This window comes from Stegodyphus dumicola, chromosome 6 (genome assembly GCF_044657685.1).
Source record: "Stegodyphus dumicola isolate Sdum_Otavi_A_Nest chromosome 6, ASM4465768v1".
Classification (NCBI taxonomy): domain Eukaryota; kingdom Metazoa; phylum Arthropoda; class Arachnida; order Araneae; family Eresidae; genus Stegodyphus; species Stegodyphus dumicola.
In genome coordinates this window covers 14,701,106-14,720,347 of record NC_140773.1, presented here as the reverse complement: position 1 = coordinate 14,720,347, position 19,242 = coordinate 14,701,106, and the positions used below count along the sequence as shown (strand labels likewise).

The 19,242-nt window shown below is 30.2% G+C and overlaps 1 protein-coding gene across 1 annotated transcript in view; it reads right to left on the bottom strand.

The window, feature by feature from the left end:
• LOC118181433 (junction-mediating and -regulatory protein-like) overlaps nt 1–19,027 on the bottom strand; it is a 47,671-nt gene extending 28,644 nt beyond the window's left edge. The window contains exons 1-7 of the mRNA XM_085818125.1: nt 18,593–19,027; nt 17,623–18,457; nt 14,600–14,772; nt 14,318–14,483; nt 3,949–4,106; nt 241–321; nt 30–131 (exon numbers count right to left, since the gene is read on the bottom strand). Of these exons, the coding sequence (XP_085674251.1) occupies nt 30–131; nt 241–321; nt 3,949–4,106; nt 14,318–14,483; nt 14,600–14,772; nt 17,623–18,442 (1,500 nt within the window). The 5' untranslated portion in view covers nt 18,443–18,457; nt 18,593–19,027. The remainder of the gene's footprint in view (nt 1–29; nt 132–240; nt 322–3,948; nt 4,107–14,317; nt 14,484–14,599; nt 14,773–17,622; nt 18,458–18,592) is intronic.
• Nucleotides 19,028–19,242: the final 215 nt, after the last annotated feature.

Here is a 19,242-nt window from a genome sequence, read left to right as displayed (position 1 = left end):
TTTAAGTATATCTGAATAAATAAATATACTTTTTTGTATTCTTTGAGTCTTTGAAGTGTTTTCTTCCTTTCATTCGCTAGTTTATCAGGAGCTAGCTCTTTAGAAATCTTGGATTCTTTCCTTTTACGACTCTGAAACAATCATAATATATACATATAGTCTTTATTAATAAACAAGTCAAATAAATTCATTGAATTTTTTTTAAATAAATAAAATACACTCCTTTCTCATTGCACTTACAATTGCTGCGGCCTTTTCATTTTTTTCAATTACAGCAGCTTTAAGTTCTTTCTTTTTCTTTAACTGAGACAGCATAGTTTTCTAAAATAAAAATTTAGAAGAATTTTTTTTTTTAATTTATTCACCGTTAAATAAAATTTGTACAGAAAACAATCATATTTTTCAGTAAGACAAAAAAAAAAAAAAAAAAAAAAAAGATGACATTAATACTAGCTAAACAGAAAGGTAATTTTCTGCCTTTCATGGAAGTGCTTTGAAGAATGTAAAAAATATTCACACATTTTTAACATGGACATTCATATTATTTAGTGTTCTCTTAGGGAAAATAGAAAATCTTTTTGAACAAATATAATGCTTTTCATGTAAATAATGCTATAAATAAATTTTACCTAAAATATTTTGATACGAAATATTCACATTATCTGAGAATTTATCAACTGATTATTTTCTTACAATACTTGAAGAATAAAACTGATTAAAAAAATATGCAAATTTTGTTCTAGTAAAAGTTATTTAAAAATTCTCAGTCAAAAATCAGACAAAATGAAATATAAGTAAAAATAGTTACTTAAAATCAAAACATGGTAACAACAAACTTGATTAGTAATCAAGTTTTCAAATTAAAACTTTTTTATAAATCACAAAATGCTGCAGCATATTGAACTTCTTTTTTTAACACAGCTATAAATACAATGTGTCTAAAATAGACAGCATATGTTTCCCCCCCCTCCTCAAAAAATATTAAATCAAAATACAAAGTATCAAATAATAATTCAGTAGTATTGGCATTGAATACATAATCAATAAAATAGTATATAAAAATAGAACTGTAGTTACTGCAGCTATAAAAATCAGTTATTTGTTGTACCACTTTTACTTTTTCAAACAGATCAATGATCAGAGATCAGATCAGTTGTAATAATATTTTGTTAAATTTCATAAGCATGGTAGAATGAGTAACAACTAGTGTTTAGATAAGGGGTTCGCAACAGTGTTGGTATAGACCCCTGTGGGTTGATTAAATTTTAAAGTGGGTTTATGATGATTAAGGGGTCGATACACACTGTGTAATCAAGATTCTATTGATTACAAGAAATTATTAATGAAACTTAATTGTTTAAAGCTGTATCATACAAAATCAGTCTAATTAAAAACAGATCAGTACACTTAATTTTGAAGTCCAAGAAAAGAACCGCAAAATAAAGTTGCTACTGAGCCAAACAGTATTAACTTTTCCTCCTCTTACCTAGTTGAAATATGCTTTAGCCAAGCCAATAATTTATTACACATAACAAGAAGCAATTTTTAGACAAGGTAATCAAGAACTAAGCAAAGAAATTTTATGCTAAGTCTTGAAAAAAAATTGCATCAATACACCCAGTGTAGCTATCGCATTAATTAAAATCAAATTTTAGTGCAATTAGAATGTTATTATTATTTTTTTTTCTTCTGAAAACTTCTTTATAGTTCCAAAATTTAAAATAATTATAATGCAAATAAATAAATAAAAGATGAAAATAAACCTAATAAACCATTTTTTTCCCAAAACTTAGTCATTTATATGTTGTTTGCATACTGCAGATTATAAATCAAAATGCAAGAGGGTCAATGAACCATTTTTTTTAAAGGGATTGATGCAAGAAAAAGCTGGGAATCCTTGGTTTAGATGGTGGAGCAAAGTGAGGATTCACTGACAAGCTAGAAGTAGAGTAATCCTGTTTGCAAAAGAGCTTAATTTAACTCTCTATATTGCCTGCAATTCATGGAAACAGTTTTAGGAGACCAGAAATAAACTCCAAAAGATCTGGACAAGGGCATCCAAGAACCATGACACTCGATGAAAACCAGTATCCTCTAATGACGGCCTTTCCAGACAGATATTAGAGGACTGCTACAGCCATAATATAGCTCCCTCATGAGTTCTTTGTTGCTACTAGAAACTTAGTTTACTCTTTCCTAAAACCTTATGCAAGAAGGCTTTTTTGGCACCCATCCTACTTACTCACCCATCACAGAACTTTAGGTATAGTGCACAGAATATTATTACCCTAAAATCCAACTTCATTTGGCCTGAGTTCTCTTCTGCCATGGGGCCAAACTCAGTCTAGATACTAATGCTGAATTTAGAACCTCGTACCATTCTTCCAGCATCAGCAAAGGATCATCATGGAAGTGCAGGTTTCATGATCTTAGTATGCAACATATTACAATGGCCACATACCATTCCATGTATCTGATAAAGGGTTCTGACTCCTCAAATGTACGAACAGGAGATGCTAAATCCCTGTATATGTCTTTTCATAGGCAGTAACACTCATCTACTGAGTACCCAACTTGTTGATAAATATCTTCATAGTGAGCATTTTTGGTGGATAAAGTGGCCAGTAACAACATCAGATCTGAACCCAAATGAGCATCTCTAGAATGCATTTAGGAAGACAACTGTTGTTGCCATAAGCAGTGATATCATGAGATTTTTATTCATTTATGGTTACAAGGAAGCAGTAAAGAGGTTAAGAGTAAAGCCTGCAATGAAGGATCTGAGAGTAAAAGAAAGAACACCAAGAGTCATGCCAAATTGAAGCATTGGAATAAACTGCACATTCCATGGTAGTAAGTGGCTGTGACAAGAAGTGTAAAGATGAGAATGAGATCATGTGCAGCCTAAAGTACACCAGCTACAATAAAAGGATTTTAGTTCATCTGTGTGATGTCCAAAATTTGTTTTCGAACCAGCACACATTCAACATAACATTATGAAGTTGATTTGTCTATAGCACAGATTTTTGTGAAAGTATTTTCTGTAAAGTGGTGTCCAGCTGGTGAATCTAAAGTGGTAAAAATTGTAATTTCATCTATCTTAAACATGAATCAGGAAGATCAAATGGATACTAAAATCATAAACAATGAAATGTAAATTTAGCATAGAAAGTGTGAACTTAAGTGTCAGTGAATTACATTTAAAGAAGTATAATGTGTTTAGTAGTAAACTGAAGGAAATATTTGATCAGTTATACACAAAGTGTGAGGAAAAGGACATTAATTTAAATTAATTATACAGGCAGGCATTGATTAAGAAATGGTGCTTATAATAAAATTTATGTTTGTATTTTCATTTGTTTCATAATTCATGCCAAACATTTAGAACTAGTTAGAGACCTAATATCTGAATCGTTTACTGCTACCTTCAAAAATTCTTTTCTAGATGTGATAAAAATAGAAAATTATTAGAACTCACAATGAATAGAGAAACAATTTATAACAGAGGCATAATGGAATGTTAGCAATAAAATGTGATCATTAAGGAAGATAATATGCTTTTATGATACAGAATATGTTGGCAAACGACAGCTATAACTGTTTACCTTTTATACTGCTATGCTTACATCTAGTTCTATGAATCATCAGAGCTAATTGATTTTTTTTTATTATTATATTGATTGACTACTAATTCATAAAATTTTTAATGTGCCACCATTAATGGCTCTTATCTTTCTTATTTCATGAAAAATTAGTCAACAGTGAGTTCACAAATGCTTGCCATATCTGCCAATGAATTCATGTTTTCTTGGTGAGTGTGCAGATAATCCTGAATTCTGCTATCCATTGTATGCCATTTTGCAGCTCATTGCAAATAAACTACTGTGAGCCTTAGATATCTTTTTTGAATGAAATTGTCAGATGTTATTTTTAAAAAATTCTTCAAACCTTTTTGTTGCGAATATTTGCTCTCTTTCTGTAAATCCTATTTAGCTTCTCTTTTAATTTGGAAACTTTGGGATTTTGCTCTGGAGAGCTGTTCACAGTATCAGGCAAATCTTCAGGATTTTCAACTGCATCGAAAAAGACACCAATTTCTACACTGTCTAAAAATAAAAAAATAAAAATAAAAAAAAAAATAAAAAAAAACTTCTTAAACTTTCCTTTATTTGTGTAAAAAAAAAAATTATATAAATCTGGATACAAAACAAGCATTTGATAATAGAATTTAAAGAAACTCTTAATAGAGATTGCTTTAAAATATTTACAATTTCTATTCAACTTGCATTACGAATGATTTTATTTATTTATTTATTTTAAATAAAGATTTTGTTTCATCACAGAAACTAATTCCTATTAACCCTCTGACTGCTTATCTTACCATTTCCACAGACCACATATATGCAGGCATGCATTTGTTACTAATATTTCAAAGTGCATCCCACCATTCCAATGTTTAACTATCAGTTAAGCATTTTGCGTAGTACTTCAAGTCAACTTTTGGTAAACAGATGTAGTTGGTTGTCCACTAATTTTCATGTTTTTGCAAAAACGTTCACAAATCTCTTTTCCCAATCTTATTCCTTGTGTATTATTTTGAGATATGGCTAGCAAGAAAACATTCAGCTAGTAATACAGCCTATATTTCTGATGAAATGCAAGATTCTAAAAGCAATTTTAATGATTTTGATAACAGTACGAGCAATAATGATAGTTCTTTATCGGATTCCTTTCTAGTATGAAGATGACTCACTAACCTTTCAAACTGTCTGACACTGGTGTTAAACAGATATGAAAAAACACTCCGATGCTTCCTGCCTCACTTCTTTTTCCTCGCAATCCAGGAACAACTTTGAATATGGTGAATGATGTATTTTGGAATGAAGAATAAAATAACTTGAATGATTCTGAACTTTTTTGACAATCGAATTTTACAAATGCTAGTAACAGAAATAAACAGATATGTTGAACAGCATAATCAAGCAATCATTCAAATGGTGGAAAAAAAAAATGGATAGAAATAAATAAATGAAAAAAGCTTATATTATTATTTTTTATTTAGTCTCAATTGTAAATACTGCAAAAATATATTTTCATTAAAGTGATTGGGAATTTTAGCAAACAGATGAAGAAAACCATCAATGGTCAAAACTAAATAAAATTTACGACATAACAGAATATTTTCAGGGCAAATTTCAAGGACTTAATATGACAGGCAAAATTGAGAATGGAATAATAATATAGAAAATGTAATTCAAACCTTCAAGAGCATATTTAGTTGGAAAACATTTATAGCCCCCCCCCCCCAAAAAAAAGAGCAAGATAATGGCTTAAAATGTTTCGTCCTATATGAATAAACTGAACACATTCCTGATTTTCTAATATATACAGGTGAAAGAACAGTGTACAGTCCAAAATGTAGTCACTATGCAGCTTCTACCAAAATTACTTTTTGAATAAACTGAACACATTCCTGATTTTTTTTTTAATAAACTGAACACATTCCTGATTTTCTAGTATATACAGGTGAAAGAACAGTGTACAGTCCAAAATGTAGTCACTATGCAGCTTCTACCAAAATTACTTTTTGAATAAACTGAACACATTCCTGATTTTTTTTTTTTTTTTTTTTTTTTTGAATAAACTGAACACATTCCTGAATTTTTTTTAATAAACTGAACACATTCCTGATTTTCTAGTATATACAGGTGAAAGAACAGTGTACAGTCCAAAATGTAGTCACTATGCAGCTTCTACCAAAATTACTTTTTGAATAAACTGAACACATTCCTGATTTTCTAATATATACAGGTGAAAGAACAGTGTACAGTCCAAAATGTAGTCACTATGCAGCTTCTACCAAAATTGCTTTTTGAATAAACTGAACACATTCCTGATTTTTTTTTTGAATAAACTGAACACATTCCTGATTTTCTAATATATACAGGTGAAAGAACAGTGTACAGTCCAAAATGTAGTCACTATGCAGCTTCTACCAAAATTACTTTTTGAATAAACTGAACACATTCCTGATTTTCTAATATATACAGGTGAAAGAACAGTGTACAGTCCAAAATGTAGTCACTATGCAGCTTCTACCAAAATTGCTTTTTGAATAAACTGAACACATTCCTGATTTTTTTTTTGAATAAACTGAACACATTCCTGATTTTCTAATATATACAGGTGAAAGAACAGTGTACAGTCCAAAATGTAGTCACTATACAGCTTCTACCAAAATTACTTTTTGATCAATTGCTATTAAAAAGTTACAGTGTCACAATGAATAACTACTAAATATCTCTTTAATTGGCAGACATTTTAGTTTCAGAAAAAGAAAAACAGTTACTTACAGAACAGTAAATAAGAGCACATAAAAGACCTTCCTTCTAATTTTTTAAAAGATAAAATATTTAATGAAATGCTTGCATTTCAAAGGGGTAGAGTTATGAAATGGCAGAACAAGTGTTTTTCTCATGAGTACTATTCGTAATGCAAGTTCTCATTTGATGAAATGCAAATTAAGTAAACTGCAATGAAACTAGTTACTGTTTATAGTTATAGCAACATAATAGATGGTGTTGATTTATGTAACAGAGAAATGTTACAGTATCCAACTCTCCCCCCCCCCAAAAAAAATACAGAAAATATTACGTGAAAATCTTTGCTTATGTACTTTGCAAAAAAAATTAAGCTGCAGGAGTTTTGCATGCAAATGATTGTTGAACAGCATATCAAAAAACATTTAGATAGATAATCAACCAGTGCAACTGAAAGACAGTTCTACTCTGAATCCTTGGAAATTGACAGTTGTTATTTTGCAAGCAATACACATCTTAATCCAATAAAAAAAAAAAAATTAAAAAAAGAGCCTTTCAAACAGTGTGCTGTTTAGAATATTTTCTTTATATGTTTGTATCTAATATTAATTTTTCTAAACGTTCATTCTTATGATCTAAATCAATATTTAAAAATGTTTGTTACAAAAATATGCTAATATTAGTATTCCCAAATGCATGTGGATATCAAATATGCACTAAAAAGTGTGATTTTTAAGTGATTTTGTTAAAAAATTGAGTAGTCACAGGATTAGCAGATCAAAATATTTTCCTCCTGCATATATTCATTTTCATTAGAAATAAACAAGTTGCTTTGCAATTTGCTCCATTTCAGTTAATGCAATATAACCCTCTCAGTTAAATGCAATAACACTGCACTAACTGAAATGCAATGCAAAATTCAGTCAATTTTAATTTTTGAATTATATAATCATAGTAAAGTGCAACACAGCACAATAAGACTTATGAGCCTAAAGACACAACAGACTTATGAGCCTAAGACTTGATGCTTCTGCTAAAGACTTTCTGATGGAAACTCATCATTTTTGTGGTAAAAGCAACAAAACTTTAGATAGCCCATTAGGGCACAGGATAAAGCACCAGTATGTTTCTTTGGAATACAAATGATGAATGCAACTATTATTATTCAGATTAAGATAACAGTTAATTAAAAAACAAAGATTACTTCGAAGAATTTCCTTTTGTCTTCAAGCAATATAATGCAATAAACAGTTCTTATTACTTATATAAGATAACAGTTAATTAAAAAATAAAGATTACTTCGAAGAATTTCCTTTTGTCTTCAAGCAATATAATGCAATAAACAGTTCTTATTACTTATACAACAAACTGCTATAAAATTTTAAAGCATAACCAAATCTGATCATACTAAAAGAACAAAATATTAAGAAATTGTCACTGCATAGAAGCACATTTACCAAGGCATTTGTTTGGGATAATGAAAGCTACTGATCTTGCATTATGTTATCAAAAATATTTCCTAGAAATAAAGTGTATAGAAATAAAATATTCACTATAGAAATAAAGTGTTATTTTATGTAGAGGGCTGGTGTTGCAAACAGTAGAATCATTACAGGTGAGAAAAACTTGAAAGACAGCAAAATTTAGGATTGGAAGGGTAATATTTTGTTATTTAATAAATAACTATATTTATTATTGAAGTGGCAACACCATATTTGTATGATGTAACCATTGCTCAGCAACGTAAGAAATTATTTTAAAATGAGAATTCTGAAGTTTTACCAGCTAGGAGATGCATGAAAAATTTGTAACTAAAAGACTGTATTCAAATTATCTATATCCGTAAACAAAAAATAAAATTTATGTTTTACTAAGAAGATTATCTGTTATTTTGTCAATTACTGCAAAATACATTACAGTATATACTTCATAGAGCAACAAAATGCTAACATCAACCCTGCATGAGTACAGAAAGACTTTACAAATAATCCATGCCTTACTTAGAAATTGAATTCAAACTCAACAATAAGATAATTACATACAGAGCTGTGATAGTTGCATATATTAATACATAACTCAACAGTCTAATAATTATCATACAAAGTGAGCCTGCTAAGTAAGAAATCAAAAGATTACAACTACAAAAGATTTCCACTGTTTATAAGAATATAAAACCCGCACGCTGAAAAGGATATCTGAAGTGGTACCGCAGCACCTTGGCTAAAAAGTGGCTGATATTTGAACCATGTGGTTTCCTCAAACAGACCAACAACTCATATATGAGATGGTAGTAGAGGCATAGTCTCTTTATAATGCTTCAGCGAAGTCCATAGAAAACTGCACTTGGATTAATTAATAGTCTTAAAGAAGCTAGGACTCATATTTTTGACATGTGGCCTCTAGTTCTGATTTGCTGTTTAAATACAATGTTACTTCAGTATATGTGATTCTTGGACATATAGCAAAGGAAATTTTCCAATAAGAAATAAAGAGAAAATAATTATTCTGTTCTAGAAAAAAAAAAAAAAAAAAAAAATCCTATTATTATCATAACACTATTTAATACTAAAATACAAATGCAATAGAGGAAATTTTAGCTTTAGTATTTGTCAATTTTTGTTTGTACTTTTTCTTGTTTAATTTATAAAACACAAAAAAATAATTTAAATTAAAAAAAATAAAAATATATGTGTATTTTTCTAGTTTTGTAAGGGAATGGGGGAGAAATGATTGTCTAGCACTGGTGAAAGGGGTGAATAGATTGACTTACCATATTTTTTGGGTCCAATCCAGGACATATTCTTGAAATTATTTAAAAGTCTTAACAGTTTACTGAAACATTAAACTTTATTTATTTAGCTAATGTCTAGTAAAAAATATGGCTACATTTTTTACTAGACATTTTTCAGAAATGGCTTCCTTGTTTTAATTACATCATAAAATTTACAGCAAGAAAGTTCTGAATTAATTTTAAAATTCGGCAGATGTTTAACAGTAGATACAGAAAGTAGTTAACAGTAGATACATACCCTTTTATGAAGGCGAAATGTTCCCCATAAGTGAACTCAACGGGAGCAGAAGTCCCAAGCAAGGACATTGCAAACTTGAGCATTTTAGAAATACTGCAATATGAAATATCAGTCCTTTCACCTTAAAAATTGCTTTCTACTTTTCATCAATAGTATTCAGTTCTTTTCAGAACCTGAACCAAAATACAGTGTCAAATTCCTTTGGTTTTAAATTAACTTGTTCAACAAAGTATGTTCATCAAACAGGTCATCAGTATTTATGGAATCTTTTATAATTTCATCAACTACTTGTGCACTATTTTCTATTAGTAGATGATTATTTGAAGAAGACTGTGTATGTAGGCCACTAAGATGCGTGGATATCCCATATTTTAATTGAATAGAATACGCTTGCTTGAGTTTCGGTTTGTGATTCTTTGCTGAAAAGAAATTCCTTTTTTGAAACGGCTCATTGCTGGAGATAAAAGCAGACAATATACAAAAGTGTTGTAAGAAAAAGATCATGGGTAAGGTACTTTAGGAAAAGTAAGAGGGGGGATGCATTTAAAAAAAGTAATGCATTATGTATAGTGGAACTACAAAGGCATTGTTGCTACCAAATTAAACCACATGTTGAGAAAAATACTATTTCCAAATGACAGTTCTGAAAGCAGAAATCAAAGTGAAGCACCTGGAATTAACCAATCTTAAGATGTCTTTTCCATTATGACAATGGTCAGCCTCACATTTCAATGAATGTCAGGTAAAGACTAATCGAGTAACAGCAGAGATGGTTTCTGATCCCCCCCCCCCATATTCACTAGATACTGCCCTCTCCAATTTTCTTCTTTTCAGGTCACTTCAAAATTCTCTGAATGGCAGTTTGATTCCTTGGAGACTGTCAAATAGCATTATGTTAACTTCTTTAAGAATAAACCTATTGGAATTTAAAAAAAAGAATTTTACAGCTTCCCGAAAGATGGCAAAAAGTCAGGGAACAAAATGGTGCTTATATGATCCAATTAAATTTTCTGCAGTTTTTGAGCTATTACATTTGTATTTATCATAAAAAAAATTGCAGAACTTTCCAGAGACCCAATATAATACTAAAATTGTTAAAACATTTACAAATAATTAAATAAATTACATAAACATTAAAATCATATTTTTGATTAAAACAACCCTGAATTCTCATATTGGAATTAATTTTGGGTATTACTACACAAGACTAGCTTACTGGTATCTGGAAGGTAGTGTCTTTTTACATGCCAGTAGTGAATGTATTATGGATAGGAATTATATATACAATGCAAAGTCCAAAAACCCGGTCATCCAATATTCAGAATGTTCTAATCTGGATCTAGGGACCACCAGGAAAAAAAATTTTTACAAAGTCTAGCACGGAGAATATGACACTCAAGAAAATTCAGGTGTGCTCAAAAAAGCAATTTCTCTACCAGCTAGCAGAGATTCCTACATTTCATTTTCAAACAATTGTTGGCTAGGAAATTACAGTACACTGACTGATGTTGGCCTGGACCACACTTTCAGCTCTTGAGTCACTGTGGGAGATTATAATTTTTCCCTCTTACCAAACCAATAAGTGAAGCCCTGTGATATATTTGTTTAAGATATATTTGAAAGGGATGTTGCTCATACTAATTTTCATTTGTTGGCACAGCAGTTGTGAAAGGAGAAAGAACTAGATTCCAAGAAATTTAAGGTCAGTTTAACTTAGCAAATTGCACTTTTGCTTAACTTTCTAATTTGGTCCACCTCTACATTAAAATTAACGTCCGAATTTTTGTTTAAGTTGAAGAAAATTTCAAATTATAAAGCTGTAGAAAGATGCGCTGAGTGAAGCATGTTTCGATAGGAATCAAGAAAAAAATAAATTTGTAGCAAAAGATGGATCTATATCAAAATTATATGAAGACTAAAGCAGAAGAAAGTCCACAATAAATGACAGAAAAGGGAATTTATTGCATTTTGATGGATTTAGATACTCTATTTGCAATAAATAATAGAAAAATCATTCATTATAATAAAAGCAATCGCCATGACAATATGATAACTGAATGTCTGAAATACTGTGACTTGGAGCGTGTGCTACTGGAGAGTCCGCTCCAATGTTAATGGATCAAGCTAAAATGTTTTATGAAAAATGGATTTAACACTGAATGCACATACTCAACAGGTTGGTTAACAAAATTTTAAAATCACCACAATATGTATTAAGAATACCTATTTGTCTATTGTAACTCCAACATAGCTAATTAATTTTAATTATTTAACAAGAAATGACAACTCAAGTTTTTGTTTAATTTAGATTCAACGTAACATTCATTCTGTAAGTCACATAGCAAGCTGCACAACGTTAGATAAGTTAGTGCAAATAGTTATGTAACTACTGTAGAATATTTTTTTGTTATGGATAAATTGGCACTCTAAAGATATATTGCAAATAAAGTATAGAGTGATGAGATTTGGGTAGAATTCTTAAGATCCTCAAAACAAAGTGGTGACACTGAAGTGATCACTGAATCAAAAGGTTACTTCCATTTCCAATGTTTTTTCCAGTAACTATTGCTAGAGCAATTTAATTTCAATATGGAACTACTACTTAAAAAATATATGCATATTAGTTCCAATTTTACAAAAACTTTTAGTACTTCAAAAGCAATTTTCAGTGAAGCGAACTCTAAGAAGGAAATCTTAACTCATTTTGCTACATTACAATAAATTCAAGCTCAGCTAGAAGATCTAGATATTGCAATACAGTACAAAGTCTTTAATCCGGAATGATCCATAATCCGGACCTCAAAGCTACAAACTTTCTGCGCAATCACATAATATGTTTATGCATGCGCGTTTAATGTATAGCGGATGGTATAAGCTATGCTAAAATGATCTAATTATCTATTTCAGTTAATGTTGCAAATTGCACTGTTTCTTAATCTTCTAATTGGATCCGGCTTATTATTTTTTGCAGACTGTTACAGCAATTTTATAAAATGTAAGCCTGAACTTTCGCTTATCTCATAAAGAGTTTCCAATCCTGGAGCTGCCAAAGGATCTACAAAGCAAAAGCATGTTTCGACGTCCATCAAACAAAAAGTGGAATTGCTGCAAAAAATGGATAAAGGCATGAAGAAAGTGACAGAAAGGTTAGTGAAAAAGAAAAAATTTCGATTGACAAGTTAGTCGGTATTCTCGGCACAGCAATTACAGGATTTGAACAAGAAATTATGTTTGTTTATAGAATTAAAGAGAAAGTATTAGCACATAAAACAAAGCAACTTAAACAACTTACATCGAAAGAAATATTTAATAAAGTAAACAAATAAATATTAAGCTTTTTTTTTTTTTTTTTTTTTTTTTTGTAAATTTTGATACCCTTTAGATTACAATTGCTCTTTATTTCATAAATTACGGTTTCATATTTTTAATTTTATAATTTCTGCATGCCATCTGCCATCTTACCAGACTTAAATTGATGATCTATAATCTGGAAAAACCCCTAATCCGGAATCACCAAAGTCCCGATGAGTCCGGATTAAAGACTTTGTACAGTCAAAAGTCGTTAATTCAGACTAGTCGGGACTTCGGCGATTCCGGATTATCGATTTTTCCGGATTATAGATCATCAGTTTAAATCTGGTAAGATGGCATGCAGAAATTACAAAATTAAAAATATGAAACCGTAATTTATGAAATAAAGAACAATTATGATCTAAAGGGTATCAAAATTTACAAAAAGAAAAAGCTTAATATTTATTTGTTTACTTTATTAAACATTTTTTTCAATGTAAGTTGTTTAAGTTGCTTCATTTTATGTGATAATACTTTCTATTTAATTCTATTAAACAGACATAATTTCTTGTTGAGTTACAAAGTTCCGCTGTTCAAGTCCTATAATTGCTGTGTCGAGAATACCGACTTTGTCAATCGAAATGATTTCGTTTTCAATAACCTTTCTGTCACTTTCTTCACTATCGGAAGCGAATTATAATGACGAGGAACTTGATTTAAATCATATCAAAGACGGTGTACATCCAGATGAAATACTACATTCAGTAAGGAATTATAAGCCAAATAAAATAAAAACACCTGCCCTGAAGATAAAAATTGTGCTGACAGATCAACTTCCAATTCATTGCGCGCCGCAGCGTTTCTGCCCCCCCCCTGCCGCAGAGCAGCGTGAAATTGATAAACAGATTTCGGATTTCAAAACATACTTTCGCTTTGTAGATCTTTTACATATTAGTAAATATATATCGGAAATTCTATTTGTCATAATCGAAAGTTCAAGCTTACTTTTATAAAATTGCTTTAACAGTCTGCAAAAAATAATAAGCCAGATCCAATTTGAAGATTAAGGAACAACACAATCTGCAACATTAACTGAATTAGATAATTTTAGCTTAGTTTATACCGTCTGTTGTACATTAAACACGCATGCGTAAACGTATTATGCGCTTGCGCACACCCATATTCGCAGCCGTAAAGGTCTTACGCCTATGCGCATGCGTCGGTCCGGTATATAGATCATTCCGGATTATGGGTGTCCGAATTAACGACTTTTGACTGTACTGTATTTAATACATCAGTAGAAAATCTCAAAGCAGAAACTTATGCAGCAGATTCTGCCATTGAAAAATATAATTCAAAAATGGATAAAGCAATTATTAGCATAGAAATGCAGTTTAGTTAAAATTGAGACAGTAGAAGCCGTTTCGTATTCACTGTTTAAAGAAATTAAAATTGCCTCATAAATGCATCATTATGAAATAGTGATGCATTTATGAGGCATTTATATTTTTAATATTGTAATTTCTACATGTCATCTTATTAGATTTAAATTAATGATCTAACATACGAAAATTTCCAAAATCAAGAATGATCATAGTCATGATGATTCCGGATCTTAGCCTTTATACTGCATATATCCAAAAACATTCGATGTTCATAAATTGATATTCATTTTACCTTTGTACTCTTTGTTCAAAATAGCTAACTGACTCTTGTATAAGCGTTCTTCAACATCCAGTACTTCAAGATGAGCATCAAGGACACCTATTTGAGCATTAGTTATTTCTTCTTCAATCCTTTCAATTTCATACACTCCACCACTATCATCATTGATATAGGCTAACTAAAAAGTACAGTACATGGAATTAAAAGCATTCATTATGGATTCAACACATAAAGCCATAAATCTGAAATATTAACTTCTATCAAATTGAAGCAGAAAAATAACTAATTTTTAACCTGACTCTTAATTTTGTCACGTTGGAATTCCTTAGTTGCTTTAATTGCATTATGCAGTTTTAAGTCTTCTTGCCAAACCAAGGATTCCAATTTTAACAAACGAGGCATACCATGCAGTTCAAAAGCAACTTTTCCATACTTCTTTTTATCTTCAATCATTCTATCTCTCTGACCTTCAAAACACAATTTTCCTTGTTAGCAAAATAAAATTATACAAAAAAACTTCCACAGATAAATAAAAAATAATACAAATAATTTAACCTAAGCTTAAAAAAGTATAAAATCAGGAAAGAATAACATCATTAATTCCAGAATAAGTCACTGAAGATTATTTGACTTCTGAAAAAATGAATACTATTATAAATTAAGCCCTTTTTGTTCATGAAAATAAATTCCACCATATAATGCAAAAAATGCAATTCCTTTTTCTTAACCTTTGTAACTATAGATGTAAATAAGTTTTCAGATTACAAATACTTCATAAATTTATTAAAAATAAATTTTACTGTGCGATGCAAATTGATGTTAATTTCTTACTCAAGTTTAATTTAAATCTTTGTTTTTAACAATATACCTAAAGAAAAAAATTTTAAATAATAATTTAATTTATGAAATATGCATTTAATAATTATAAGTATTCACAGGACTACTAATTACCAAACTGATAATGTTGTTGATGTTGTACAGAAGGTACATCAATTCCGAACTGCTTATTATATTTTTAATGTATCACACATAAAAGAAATTTTGTATTTTTTATTACTTTTTAATGAATGTTTAGAAAAAATAGATGGGACTAGATGTGTTATTAAAATATACATTAAGACATGCAGATAAATGCTTTCTCCAAGATAGTCAACAACATACAACAGTTCACAAAAGTTGTCAACAACAATTCACAAGAGTAGAAAATGAGTTCATAACTTTTCAATGGGAGTGTAGATCATAAAAAACTACCGGAAGCACTTCCGCAGAGAACCCGGTAAATGTAAACATCGCCAACTTTGGCGATAATAGTTCAAACCTGGTAACCCCGCGGATTTATCCTATTCGCTTGTTCGAAGTTTGCAACCATTCCTCTTGTGTTCACTTTGTTGAATTATCACTGTTGTTGTTCGCATTTGCAGATTTATATTATTCTTCTCTTATTTATTATTATTTTTTCTGAATTTTTTTAACGACGAATAGATAGAAATATTTTGGTAGATAAATGCCGGTTCTCGGTTCGGGATGAAAGGAAAATATGGCGGGAGAGGCAAATGCTAATTTGTAACACGGATGTTGATGTTGTGTTCTTAATTATTAACAGGTGTAAGCATGCAGAACTATGAGGTTTTTAACCCGTAAAATAATTTGTTTTCGTAGGCAGCAAAAATATGCATGTGCATTTTAAGTAATGCTTTTATTTTTATTATTGGTTATTGTGATCTAAAATTATGAGAATAAATCAATTTTTATGGCGTAAAATTTTAACAAGGTAATATCTTGTTAATGCTTTTCTAACAATAACCTTTCAGAGGATTGCAGGTGTGACATAAATAGATCATTAAATTGAAATAAAAAATATGATTGATTATCAAAGATGACAGAATAGTTTGATGCATCACCATGGTCATCAAAATTAGCAAACCACTGCTGATGTAAGGATTATATTGTTTTCCGTGTTAACTGGAATTTAAGACAAATTTTTTTTCGTTTATCACGTTTAACCGGGTAATTTCAGTACATTAATACTAATTTATATTTTTTATTTCCATTATAAATGCTTATATATTGTCTTATGCTTAATATATTCTTTTCTGTGCTATCTTGAATTTAATACAAATTTATATCCGTATATCATGTTTAACCGGTTAGTTTTACTTCTACATGCATATTATCTGTGAATTTTTACTACCATATGCTTAATATATTGTTTTGTCTGCTAACTTGAATTTACATGCACTAAAAATCACGTTTACAAAATAATAAATATCACGCTTACAGCTCGGCTCATCATCGGTGAACCGCGAGCTTGGCAAGTAAAAATGCAACGGCGCCAACGGGTTCCTTCCCGAAGCGCCAACGGGTTCTCTGCGGATGAAAACCCAAACTACCTATTCTTCTAACAATATCAATTCACCATCTTACTTTCAGCAACTGCATATTTTGATTTTATATTTTATATTACTAATAAGAAATTTTACTGAATCGATACCAAAATGGAAAATAATTATTCTTAGAGCTAAAATACATTAAAATACGCTCGAGTACTAAAAGCAAAGATGAACTCAGCTAACACTTCCTTTCAATTTTAATTAAGGAATCTAAATTCACATTTAGGAAAGAAATTTAAGAAAACTCTTTAACATATCATTTTTAAAGCAACTATGTTGAAAGCAGTTTCTCTAGCACTAAATTATCACCAATTCAACTGAAAATTTATAAGCTTTAATATATATCAATATTTTCACAGCCAACTGAAAGACTATCATAATTCAAAGATGAGTTAAAGTCAGTTAAGAAAGTTACCTTATAAAACTGTCTAATGCACTAAAAATAAATTATGAACTTTTACATACATTAATTCCTTTTATTTCATTATTGTTGAAAGTTTTAAGACAGAGAGTCAAAACTAATCCACATACTTCAAAAATATATATAAAATTTTTATATTGTATTTTTCTGGGGCGGAGGAAGAGAGAAATTCCAGCTTTTGCTGGAGAAATTCATAATTTAAAAAAAAATTCATACTTTTATACAAAACTTACAAACATTTCTTGCATATAGTTTCTTCTGTTATCTTTATGAACAGTGTAATTTTTTTAAAATCATGAGCAGCTAAAACTAAAATGACGAAAAAAGCACTAGGAACTTAAATTGCTTGATAACTTCAAGATATATACTAAACAGCACACTTACCTTATTCATATTAAGATAACAGCAATTCTTAATTTGAAGTTAAGTTACATATAAAAAAGGAAAAGGTACTAAATAAAAGAAGTATAATTTATTTGAACCTAATTAGAAAAGTAACTGATTACCCTGAACTAAACTCAACGTCCTCCTATAATATTCATGGTACAACTGCTGCAATGCTTCTGTAGCAACTAACGATTGTTCATTCCACTCTTCATAATCTTTCTCTGCTTTCTGCTTGATATTAGGTCCAATTTCTTCACTAAGTTTGGATTGAGCCTGTTTAACTCGATTACGAGATACTTCTCTGAGTTCAAGAAAAGGCTGTAACTGAAAGTTATATAATTCAGCTAATGCATCAGATATGTTAGTGGAAACCTGATCTTCCAGAGTATATACAGTAGTTAACTGTAGTAAAGATTCTGCTCGTTCTCTTAATTGTAATATTTCTTCCAGTTCTTTATAAGCCTTTTCTACATTATTCTGAAGAGTTCTAAGTTTGAATTCATTTAAATTCTCTTCATAACAGCTTAGCGGATCATCATCATCCTCGCCAAATATTGTAGGTATAACAATTTTTTTGCCTACAGCTTTAATAGTTGCACTTAAGTAATATTCTACAGCAGACGAGACATATTCAAACTTTTTCTTGGATGGAACATAGTTTGGTTTGAGATCTTTTGGGTAAGAAGATTCTAACTGGCTATTGATTAAACAAAACTGTTTGTGTATATGATATAATTCTTTCAGACTAAGTAAACAGACTTTATTTTTATGATTCTGATCACTTGCTTTGCGAGTACCCTCATGAAGAGTAATCGCAACTTTGGTCTCTTCATTATTCCATGCACAAATAAAACGTGGATGATCTGTCTCTTCAGTTCTGACAAAAAAATCATCCTTCACGGCAACCCAGTCACTAAGATCTCCAAGTGGTGAATCCATGTCCACAGCATCACCCTGAATTAAACAAAAATACTTTGTAAGAGCTACATAAAAGTCAAAAATTGGAATAAAGAACTAAAATTAGACTACTCTATTCGTAAAGACATAAAACTAAAACAATTAAAAATATCAAAGGAGGCGGATACTAACCAGGATTTAGTATGCTAAGATTTTAATTACTTAAACTATATATTAAATTAATGAAATTCACATATTAGCGCTTTTCAAAACGTATATTATCATTTAAACCGCGTAAAATATTTTTCAGCATTTTTTTATGAGTTAAAAAGGTACAATTTCCATACATTTCGCATACAATCAGCTCAAAGAATCTATAGTGAGAGATTCTTTGATCAGCTGACAAACAGACAGACAGACAAAGTAGACAGATGTCTTGTTTTTGCACCCGCTAAGTCTTTCTGCACTAATGGGCGAAAAATCTAGCATAGGTGCGAAGGAAAGGTATATAGAAAGGGGGGCAATTTCGTATTTGAGGAGAGTAAAAAGGAACTTCGTGCATTTTGTACGAATTCAAAGGCCAAAAAGAAAAGATGGGACAAAATAAAATTTAACATAAATGGCTCAAAAATAAAAGAGGGAAAAAAAAAAAAAAAAAAAAAAAAGGTCTATAGAAGAAAAGGAAAAGAAGTAGAAAATATCTTAAAATACGATTGTGTCCATGAGTGTAGTTAAAAGGAGTTTATTTGCAAAAATTAGTGTCTTTAAGAAGCAAACTTTAGCTAAGTTAAAAAAAATGAATTGCTACATGGTAATGTGTATGCCCTTATCTTGAGACCTAA